Genomic DNA, 12,018 nt, shown 5'->3' with positions numbered 1-12,018 from the left:
CAACTTAAGCAATTATTTTTAGCTTCATGAAAAAAAGCAGACTTCTTTTTTTGTTTTGAGATCACACAATGATACTGAATTTTCTATCTTTCTTTCTTAGCCAAGTTTGAAGAAAAATTATAAGTTGTTGTTTATTATTTAAGCCTTCTCTTTATTGTTGATCTTTTTCTGTGTAATATTTCTATGAAAATTGTATTTATTTTTAGAATGAAAACATTTTTATACCCATGTAACAAATAATTATATTAAGGTGAGAATATAGTAATTATTTTCAAAGCAATAATTTAAAATGATTAACAAAAGGAAGTGGTACTTTAGAACAATCAAACATATATTTAGTAGGACTTGTGAAGTTTCATGACAATATGTGTATTTAAAAGGTGCTTGTGAAACAATCAATTTGTTTCAGATAAATTTTATGAACTTTATTAAAAATTACAACATATTTTTATAGCTAAAATAGTGCATTCTTAATTTGAAGTAATTTTCAAGATTATATGTAGTTTTAACAGAGATTAAGTGATTTGTAGAATAAATTCCTCTTCTCTTTTGCTGTCGGATCATGATAAATCATCACCTCTTACATGAACTTAATCACTGGAGTTATGTTTTTGAGGTATAAAATAATAATATTTTACGGTTTCTTCGAAGTTTAGAGTAGAAAGAAATATTTTAACAAAGAATATAGTTGGAATGACATGAATCCTTTAAAAAAATTCTTATAAGAATGGCGGGAGGAAAATAAAACTAAAGTGCTAATATTAGTGAAAGGTAAAGCGTAAGAATGAATACTTTTTTAATTATAAACCATAAAATGTTTAGATTCATTTAGAGTCAGTTAGCTATAATTCAAAATTTAAAAACAATCTTACAAAAGGATTTGGAAAGAAAAATGTGTTGTTTTCTTGAATAATGATCTTCTTGTTTCAAATTACATAATTAGAATTCTTTCTTCTCCCTTTACTCGAAAGTTAAAAATTTCCTCTGAATGAGTGTTTGGTTGCTACTTGTGAATTTAGAAGTTTAGTTTAAAAATAGTTTACTTAAGTGAAGGAAAGCAGAGGAGCTGTTAAAAAAAACTTAGAGTATTTCAATATTTCTATGAAGATTTTTTCAGTAACTTATTGGAAATGATTGGAGAATCGCAGGCAGATATCTTTGAAGTCAAATATGTTTGAACTTGATGGACTTAAATTAGCTGTAGAAAGTCAAATATTCTCATTTTGAAATGGATGGAAATTTGGAAAGTTGGATGGCAGCTCATCTGTTGATGACTGAAATTTGCATGGCTCATTCCCATATAATTCTTAAATAATTTCAAAATAACTGGGGTACTTATCTAATTAAACTAATCATTAAACCACATATGTACTCCACAAAAGCACAAATTTAAAAATATTATTATTATTTTTTATTCAGCATCTTCACATTACTGGGACTTTTCTGCTTTCCTATCAGCAACCAAAATTGATTGAAGAATGTATAGGATTGGGGAATGTATAGGATTTCTAGTGATTATTGTATTATGATAGATTATTTACATTACTTACCAGTTAAAATTAAGGCGAAATATATTTTGAAATAGAGTGATGCTTTGATGATATATTTGATGGAATCGGATTGTATAAAAATGTTTATTATTTGTTTCCTAATTGCATAAAATAAAAATTATTTAGTGACTAATGTAGCTATGTTTCAGGAAGGCAAGTCAAATATCAGAAGCTGTGAAGAATGCAATTATGAATGTTAGCACATTTTCTGTTGATGAAGAAAAAATAAATAATCTGACCAAGTTGTTCAGTGAATTCATTCATTTAATTGAAAGGAAGGTTAGATTGACTTCAGTGCAATCTTCTGTAATTGTATGTGACAGTCGAGAAGTTGAAGAAACAATCAATGTATGTATAAAATATGTGTACCCATGAATACTTTTAAATGTTTACTATTAATAATGTAATTCTCTATCAATAAAAACAGATTCAATAAAATAATTGATTAATTTAAATAATAAATTATTGTATTAAAACAGCATGCATTATGCATTATTTATATTTTTAAAAAATTATGATTGAATTCTAATCTAGAATACTTATTGTATTTGATCATTAATAAAATCAAAGCAAAGTGTAATTATTTTGTTTTGTTTATTTTTGAAATATATTATTTTTATCACATATTATAATATGGACATTGTTATATTCTGAGAGTAATTAAATAACTAATCAAAAAACAAACATTACTAGAGGAAACTATTCTGAAATATGTTTATTAGATAATTTTTTTATTTTTTACATTCACTACTGATATAATTTTTTAAATTCACTATTATTGTGAGTGCCTGATTGTTGAATGGTTTTAATGATCCTCAATTCATTCTATATTTTAATTTTTTTAATGATTTCTATGTTTTATATTTTCTGAATAATTTTATTATTTTAATTAATGGCTTCCAAATTTTTAAAATTCATAATGATATTAATTGATATTTTAGACAAAAAAACTTAATTGAAAATGTTTTACGTGGAGTGCATATGAACCCTCTCCTTTTTTTAATGTTTTATTGCTTTTAGGGGGGGAAAAAACCCCTTTTCACATTAATATTTAAAGACATGAATCTACTTTTAAAAGGATTTAAGCCTGATAAAAAAAATTCAGGGGCCCAATTTAAGAAATGAATACAGTTTCCTTTCATTTGAAAAACCTATTAAATTAAATGCAGATTGCCTTTTGCTGATTGAATGAGATTAATTTGAATGCAAAGATTTGTTTATGCTTTAATTTATGATAAGTAATAATAATGCATTCATTAACATTTTATTTTTAAATTTGATTTGGGAAATGCATATTCTTCATTGTTTTCAGCTTATTAGTGCTAGTTGCCAAAACTGATTAGTATGAATTCTTAAAAACTTTAATTAATCAGTGACTCATAATTTTTGAAATAATTTCTGAGTGAAGAAAAATTAAAATTTGAATTATTTTACTATGCAATATGTTTTCCCCTTTTTATATAATTTTATTTAAAATTTTAGAAGTTTTAATCTTGTTTGAACATCTCAGCTAAAAAATTACATAGAAATATCAATAATTTTTATTTAGGATAGGCAATAATACAGCTAATTAGTCTAAATATGATATTATAGCTTATTGAAAAGTTGTGTCTTTAATAAAGTGTATTTTTTTGCCAATATTTCAGTGGTTATAAGATTTTACAGATTATGAGACTAAAACTAAAATTATTGTTAACAATTTAAAGACTGTAGAATCCCTCTTCCCTTGCATTTCATGATAATTGAAATGAATAGTATTATTAATACATTTTGAAAATTCCTGTTAATTGAATTTTTTCTTTTTTTTTCAGAGAAATTTGATACAAGTTGAAAATGATCGAGAATTAGCTAATAAAAATTTAGAAATGTCTTCAACTTTATTGACTGAAGCTTTGGATGCTATGCAGAACATTTCATACATTCTTGAAGTAATTGATTTCTCTCCTCTTTTTTTGTCAATGTCATTTAACAAAATTGTTTTTCACAATTTTGTTAAATGTTTTAATTACAGTTTTTAAAATCCTATAAAATATTTTTTTAAATACATACAGATGATTTATTTATAAATTTTTAAAAATGAAAATAGAAATTTTTTTTGACAATTTTATATTATATATATGTTTATAATATTGCACTTTAATGCATTGATTATTGATTGATAAATACTGTTATTAGAAATATGAAGATAATCAAATCTCATTTGATATTTATTTATTATTGTTCAAGCCTTTAATGACAGTTTTCAGTTTAATTTAAATAACCAACGCATAATATTATAGAATGGTTAAAATAAATAATATTTCTATTTTTGTTTCAATTATAGACAAATTAAGTGAAAATTGGACAGCTGTGCTTTCATTATTGTCCTTTTGCGATAATGTTTTTTAACATTTCATTATTTTATTACTAATATCTTTTCCTAGTTTCTGATTAATGTTTGTTTTTATAAATAATTAAGTTCTGCTAAAAAAAAAATTCTGCTCTGCTTTTACAGAAAGTTATTCCCTTGCAAGAGTTACTAGAAAATGCTACAGAACAGCTTGAATATCATCGAGGTATTTTGGCAAGATTAAATCCAAGATATATTCAGAAATTTGTTATACCAGCAGCTGATCATGCTGAACATTTATCACAACAAGCAACATATTTATCAAAGTAAGTTTAAAACGTGTGATGCTTATTTTCATTTTTAAACAGATAGATTAGAATTTTATAATTTTGCAAATCATTTAATGTTCAATTTTCAAAAGCAACATGTCTTAGTATCAGAATTTTAGATTGCATTATATTAGATTGCATAATACAAATGAAATAGGCTTTTTATTTATAATATTAATTTTTCATGCAAAATTAATTTATAAGCATGTTTCTTAAATTTGATTATAAAATTAAAATTTAATACAAATGTGAAAATTAATAATTTCTTTTGTATTTAGTCTTTTCAGTGCTACTAAAACTGCGTCACAATTTCCTCTACTTGCTGCTAAAGTGTATGATGATATTATAAATCTTGTAGAAGGTGCTGAGCAAGTAGCTAAAAATGCATATACTACAGCTGATAGAGCTTTCTATGAGGTAAGTCTTGATTTTTCAATAACTGCAAAGTTCATTTTTTAAAGAACAAATATGTAATTTAAATCAATTATTGAAATGATGGTAAAATGGTTGAAATGACTGTTGAAATAATGTGCAACAAGCTTTTTTTCTCTTCTTTTTAATTTAATCGCCTTCATATACTTTTTTGCAACTTGTTATCAAAATTCATGTGTCCATAGTTTCATGCAGAAATTGCATTAAAGTTAGTAATATAATAATAAAAATGTATATATTTCATGCAGTTGTATGGATTTTAAAATTTAAGTGAGTAAATTTAAAACATGTTTTATTATATCAATAAGAAAAGCAGATAAATAATTTCATTAAAAATTGCTTAAGTCAGATGTATAGTAGATATTATAGCATTCAGTTAATATTGTAGATACTTCATGAGTTTTATTTATTATAATAGTCTTATAAATATTATTTTCGGAATCTTTTTACTTTATTGTTTGGCTGTTTTAAAAAAGTGATTATGCCGGGACATTAAAAATTAGATTTCTGTATTTTAATAGGCTGACCCGAAAATACAAGATTCCATTTCAAATCAAGCAATTGTTCTTCGAAAAAAGAGTGAAATGCTTTTGCTGAGAAGTAATGCAGTAAAAGAGAAAGTGCAAGGTGAGTTTTTAAAATTAACTTTTAAGTGACTGTTTCAGATGTATAGCTGATAAAATATTTTCTACAGACATGTGCTCAGTCTTTGCATACAATTGAAATACAATTCATTTTCTTCCAGGGAAACAAGAAATACTTTCAAAGCAAAGGAAAACTATCAATCAAATTAATGAAGATATTAAACTAATTGTATCTTCTGTAGCAGATTTCAAAGAAGATATGGATTCTCTTCCAAGAAGTAATTTTTCTGAACTTTTACTTATTATTTTTACATTAAAATTTATGTTAAAAATTTTTTTAGTTCTACCCTGTCTTTCTAAAATGTTTTATTATTTTGTACTTAGATATTGGAGATAGATTGCATGACAGTGAAGATATGCATAAAAGCATCAAAGATAAAATGACTGCACTACATAGCAAAATAGAAATGCTTACAGATGACATTAACACAAAATTGTATCCAAAATTGGATGGTCTTCGTATTGGCTCATCTGCTGGTCTGTTTAATGTAACGAAAACAAGTATGTCATTTAGTCCTAATTTTTTGTATAGCCATAATGTATTTCTGTGATTAATGATAATCAGAATATATTTGTACTCATAGCATATTGCTATTATGCATTTATAAAATTAATTTTTATGTGAAATACTAATAACAGTCTTAAAAATTGAATAAGAAAGTAACAATTACTGTTTTCTTATCTCTATCATTCATTTGTAAAATGATACACATTTATTTGAAGATTTCAGGAGGAGCTATTCAGTAGTATTTTATTTATATTCCAGTTTCATTCAATTGAAAAATTTTCGCAATAGAATACAACCGTGCAAATTGAGAATTTCATTAATATATATACATATTCATAATCATATATAAATAATAAATACAAATGAACTGCATAAAATTTTAAAGTTTGATAGACATAAAAGCAATTTATTCTCAAACACTTTTTTTATATTTAAAAATTTAATTTAAATGTTGAATGGTGCAAATAAATTGACAAGATGATTTATTTTCAATAAATAAAACTGTTCATATTGTATAAACTTATTTTAAAACATTGAGCTGAACCTTGTCAAAAAAATTGATTTTATGGTTAGGAATTTTATTTGTTTGTGTTCGTATCATGAAATAATTTGTGTTGTTGGATTCATAATAAATGGTTCAATGAGCTCTATTCAAAAAAATATACAAGTTTCTGCAAATTTTGAATTTTCTGATTTAATTATTTGATATAGCAACTTTCAAAAGAAAATTTCTATTGTAGAATATTTTAAACAATGTTTAATTTGCCATGCCTAAATATCTAAGTTTGAAGATATGAAATTTCTTCAGCTTTGTAAAGAAAATATCTTTTATAAATACCCTAAATAGTCAAATAAAGTGATAGTATGTATGTATCAAGTGTATGACATATAAGCCAAGTATTTTAATATATTAGGAAATAATGTTTCTGATTTCATTTCAGTTGATTTGGCAAAAGGAACCATTAATAAGGCAGTGAAGAAGGCAAACAATGTGGAAACAAGAGTTGGAAGAGTTAAAAATTTAAATAATCAAATGCAACTCAGTCTAAGAGATTTAAAGAATAAAATTTTGCTTGCTCGCCAAAAAACATCTAATGTAAGTTAATAAATGTTTTATAATCTATTATTCTATTTATAATGATTATTAATAAGAAGATAAAAACAATTTGTCTAAAAAGTTTATTCCTTTTAATATGCTATTAAAACAATCGATTCTAAATTTTTATTTGATCTTTTTTGTGAAAGTTTTCAATTTTAAGATTTAATTTGGTTTTATAACTTAAATAAAATTATGCTTTTTTTAAAATAGGCTTTTATTAATATATAAATCTGTTTAAATAATTTTGGTCCTTACATTATCACCAGCAATGTATTAGATTTGAGAATATATTCTCTTTTTGATCTTTAAAAAGAAAATATCTTTCTAAAGATTTGCTTTCTAGAGATTTTTCTTTTGCTACTTATTCTTATGACAATTTAAGTTTGTTAATGTCAGATATGAATTAATCATTTTTTAAAAATATTTTTATTAACAGGTTAATTTTAATTCTTATAAACATAAACCTTTTTCTTGTGGGATGTAGATTTTCTGTACTAGTAAATGAGTAGAATTTTCTTCTCCAAGCAGAACTACTCAATTATTATTTAACTGAATATATTATTTCCCTGTCCTATCGACCCTACATGTTTTAGGTTATTATTAATTAACGAAAAACAAAAATAACTTGTAAGTGTTGAGGAGGAACTACCCAATTTTAATACTTGAAAAGATGGGAAAGCACTTTATTGTTTTATTGTGAAAAAATAATTGTTAGAATTCTTCTGCTTCCTTCTATCTTGGCATTCAAGTTTGAGAACTGAGGAAGAAAGTAAAATATTGATTAAAATTTTTTATATAAATTATTATAATAAGAAATTAAACTATCAAGAAATAATTTTTTTCTTCTTCTTGAGTTTAGTGATTAAAATATTAAAGTTAATTTCAGTATAAATGGCTGTACAGTTGTTATAATTGTCGCTTGCTTAGCAAGGCTATCTTCTGGAGTTTTTTTTTCTGTAACAAATTTAAGCTTTTATTGAATTTGTGTAATTGTTAATTAATCAAGTTTGTAATAGTGGAATGAATTTTATCCAAATTAAAGGTGAATTATTTATTTTAGGAAGAGCATATTTGTTTAGCATGTAATTTGCTCCATTTCTGAAATAAGCAATTTAAATGTAAAACAAAAATCCATAAAAAATTATCTTAACTGAAAATGAAGACTTCAGAATTGACAGACAAATATTGTTGAATATATTATTGAATAAGAAAATAATAAAATCTGTTAATTTTGTAATATATATATATATATATATATATATATATATATATATATATATATATATATATATATATATATATATATATATAATGTAAGATTCAATTCTAATATGCCTTTATTTTTTTTAGATAAGAATTTCCTTGAGTGCTGATTCTTCTGGTATATGCGTTAGATCTTTCAGACCAGAAATTGAGCCTACATCTACTTCGAGTATAGTTCTTCATTATTCAGTTAAAACAGATGCAAAAGATAGCTTATTACTGTTTTTAGCAAGTTCAGTTTCTGTAAGTTGTTCACTTAAATAGCTGAATTTTTTTGTTAATTAAATTATATTGAATTTAAAATATTGAGTTTAATTATTATTATTGAATCATAAAAAAAATGATCTTTTCTTTTTATTTAGACTTAATTTTTCAAACATCATTATCTTTGTTCTTTATTTGATAATTCCACTTGGATCAAAACCAATATTTTTAAGTGTTAATATGTTATACAATTAATTGAATGCAAGCATGTTTTTTGATTGATTTTGTAGAGATATATATAACATAGGAAAAATTTATGATCTGAAGGTAAGTAATATAAAAATGAGCACCTTATTTTTAAAATTTACCTTCTATTGAATGAAAGATAACAGAACTTCGACATGCTTATGAGAGAAATGTTTCTAAGTAATCTTTCCTAGTTATCATTTTGTTGTGATGTAAAAGTGAATTTGTAACCTCAGTAGATTTGTTTTATTTCAGTAGTTTAATAATATGTATTAACCAATTGTTGATGAAATGTTAAATCATCAATTATTTATATAAATATTTTTTTTCCATGCTATTCAGATGAGTAGAGACCGTGAACCAGTAAGCAATAATTATTCTTATTTATTTATAAAATCATAACTAACTTTTTTTATTTTATTGTTAAAAAACAAAATGGCCTAAATTTTTTTTAATTGGATATTTTCGGGCTTTTTTTTGGAATGAATGATTTTATTATCAAATTTTAAAATTTTTATTTATTCAATTTCAGTCTTTTATCATGAAGGGAATAATTTGTTCTACTCTCTATTGTAATGCTACTTTTATATCATTTAATCATATTTTATTTTAAAATCAATCAATGTATGTTATGGTTGGCAACATTCATGTTTCCGTATTTGTTTTTGAATATTGACTTTTACAATAATGTTTCTGAAAATTAAGTAACTACATTAGCTATTATTACTAGCTGTGTTTCTAAGTAATTTAAAACAGCTGAATATGCTGTAAGAGTACAATAGATTCTCTCTAATCTGACTTTCCACTTGTCCCATGCAACTATTGAAAAATGTTGCCTGGTGATGAATCATTTTTCTGTTAAAATCTTTCCTGTTTTAGTGCATGATTTGTGTATGTAAACTACTCCAACATAATATATTTTTCTTCTTTACATATTGTTAGTCCCCCCCCCCTACACACATAGAAAAGTGTATAATTCTATAATTCAGTGATATTTATATGATTTTCTATTGTCCAGACACTCTATAATCCAAAAAGTGTCCAGTCCTATTTGTGTCAAATTTGACTCCTTTGTATATTGAATTGTGTTTACTTATATAATTTTTAATAATAATATCCAAATAATATATATATATATATATATATATATATATATATATATAGATTTAGCTGAAAAATTTTAATTGCATAACCACTATTCATTTAGCAATATCCTAATTAATTGTTAAATTGTGTGTACAATATGGAAATTTAACTTGCTATAGACTTATAAAAAGAGTTTTTTTTATAGGCTTAATTTGACTACCAATATATGTATTGGTACATGAAATCACTGGAAGTTGTTTGCAGCCATTGCATTTTTTAAATGCATGTATGCATTCTAGCATCATATTTAGTATACCTTATAAAAAGTTTATTGTAATTAATTGATCTTTAATTCAATACTGTTTTTATGCCAGATAATAATTTTCAATGAAATGTATGTTAAAAATAGAGGATTTACTTTCAATGAAAGTACATATTTTCTAAATTATTATTCCCTAATATTTTTAAAAATTTATTATCTAGGAGGACTTTATGATTGTAGAAATGGTCAATAGAAAAATTCGTTTCATATGGAATGCCGGTGGTGGAAGTCAAGTTATACAACACAATTTAACTATTGAAACAAATGATGAACAATTGTTGAAAGATGATCGATGGTATAAAATTGAAATAAATAGGTAGGATATGTTTCATATGTTGTAATAGATATTCTGTAAAAATCCTCTTTTGTTTATTATTCTGTCTCTCTCTCTCATACACACACAAGATATTCTTTGAAAAGGAGGGGTAGAGTTCTTTAACAATAACTTTTATTCTTAGTTATGTTGTGGAAATAGTTCCAATTTTTATCCATGATCAGGATTTCTTTATATGAATCATGACCAGGAGAAGAAGGCAGAAAGCTGGGAATCGAGCAGCATGAAAGTAACTTGTAGTTTAGAAAGGAAGCTACTAATACTGCATTTTTGTTTGGTACATGTTGATAAAATCACAATGGGAAGATAAAAGGCTGCATTTCTCAAAAATTAAAATGAAGCTGGGGTTTGAATGATTAGGCATTTGTTTTTAGAATATAGATAAATTGAAATTACTACATACATACATGCATGCATGCACATACTGAAAATATAAAGACACTTACATATGTACATTTATATATTAAAATGTCAAATGAAAATATAAATAATTCATACTTGCTTAATATAAATTGAGGAAGAACACTGGGGAAAAAATAATCATTTAAGGAAAAAATTTATACGAGGGCAATTCAGAAACTAACCTCCGGTTGATTGAAAAAAATACACCAAGTTAAGTAAAAATATTTTAATATATACATCTTACAACTACATCTTTGCACTATTTTTCGACATAGTCTCCATAACGATTGAGGCACTTATCGTATCTCTTCACAAGCTTTGAAATTCCTTCTGCATAAAAATCACCCGCTTGTGCCTTGAGCCAGCCTGTGACCGCATCTTTGAGCTCTTCGTCGTCATCAAACCGCTGGGACCCGAGCCATTTCTTCATACGCATGAAGAGGTGATAATCGCTTGGCGCCAGATCTGGGCTGTAAGGTGGATGGTTGAAAACGTCCCACTTGAAGGACTCAAGAAGGGCTGTTGTTCTGTGAGCAGAGTGAGGACGGGCGTTATCGTGCAAAAAAACGATACCGGAAGTCAGCATACTACGGCGTTTGTTCTGTATAGCCCGTCGTAATGTTTTTAGTGTTTCACAGTACACGTCTTGATTAATGGTCGTCCCACGTTCCATGAATTCAACCAACAACACCCCTTTGGCATCCCAAAACACCGTTGCCATCAGTTTTCTGGCAGAAAAATCTTGCCGGGCTTTTTTTGGTTTGGTAGGCGAATCTGAATGTGCCCACATCTTTGATTGTTCTTTTGTCTCAGGGTTCACGTACTTAATCCAGGTTTTGTCACCGGTCACGATTCTGTTTAACAATGGTTCTCCTTCGTCCTCATAACGTGACAGAAAGTCTAATGCAGAGGCCATTCTTTGACTTTTGTGGTGGTCGGTAAGAATTTTGGGCACCCATCGTGCACAGAACTTACGGTAACCCAATCTTGCTGTCACTATCTCGTACAAAAGAGTCTTAGAAATCTGTGGAAAATCAGTAGACAACTCCGCCATTGTGAAACGTCGATTTTCACGAACTTTTGCATCAACTGTCTGAACGAGTTCGTCAGTCACCAAGGATGGTCTACCACTCCTCTCTTCATCATGAACGTTTTCTCGTCCACTTTTAAATAAACGTACCCATTCACGGACAACTCCTTCACTCATAACTTTTGGTCCGTACACGGCACAAAGCTCACGATGAATAGCTGCTGCAGAGTATCCTTTGGC

The 12,018-nt window shown here is 26.1% G+C and overlaps 1 protein-coding gene across 4 annotated transcripts in view; it reads left to right on the top strand.

Annotated features, from left to right (window-relative positions):
• Positions 1–12,018, top strand: part of LOC129968187 (laminin subunit alpha-1-like) — a 214,944-nt gene that overhangs the window by 184,677 nt on the left and 18,249 nt on the right. For 3 of the 4 annotated variants that reach the window (XM_056082039.1, XM_056082038.1, XM_056082036.1), the window contains exons 39-49: positions 1,700–1,898; positions 3,362–3,478; positions 4,045–4,205; positions 4,487–4,625; positions 5,162–5,267; positions 5,386–5,502; positions 5,609–5,785; positions 6,734–6,888; positions 8,242–8,397; positions 8,947–8,967; positions 10,174–10,328. In XM_056082039.1, the coding sequence (XP_055938014.1) occupies positions 1,700–1,898; positions 3,362–3,478; positions 4,045–4,205; positions 4,487–4,625; positions 5,162–5,267; positions 5,386–5,502; positions 5,609–5,785; positions 6,734–6,888; positions 8,242–8,397; positions 8,947–8,967; positions 10,174–10,328 (1,503 nt within the window). The remainder of the gene's footprint in view (positions 1–1,699; positions 1,899–3,361; positions 3,479–4,044; positions 4,206–4,486; positions 4,626–5,161; positions 5,268–5,385; positions 5,503–5,608; positions 5,786–6,733; positions 6,889–8,241; positions 8,398–8,946; positions 8,968–10,173; positions 10,329–12,018) is intronic. The other variant, XM_056082037.1, reaches the window with a different exon arrangement.

Source organism: Argiope bruennichi, chromosome 5, assembly GCF_947563725.1.
Source record: "Argiope bruennichi chromosome 5, qqArgBrue1.1, whole genome shotgun sequence".
Classification (NCBI taxonomy): domain Eukaryota; kingdom Metazoa; phylum Arthropoda; class Arachnida; order Araneae; family Araneidae; genus Argiope; species Argiope bruennichi.
This window is presented reverse-complemented; position numbering and strand designations above follow the sequence as displayed.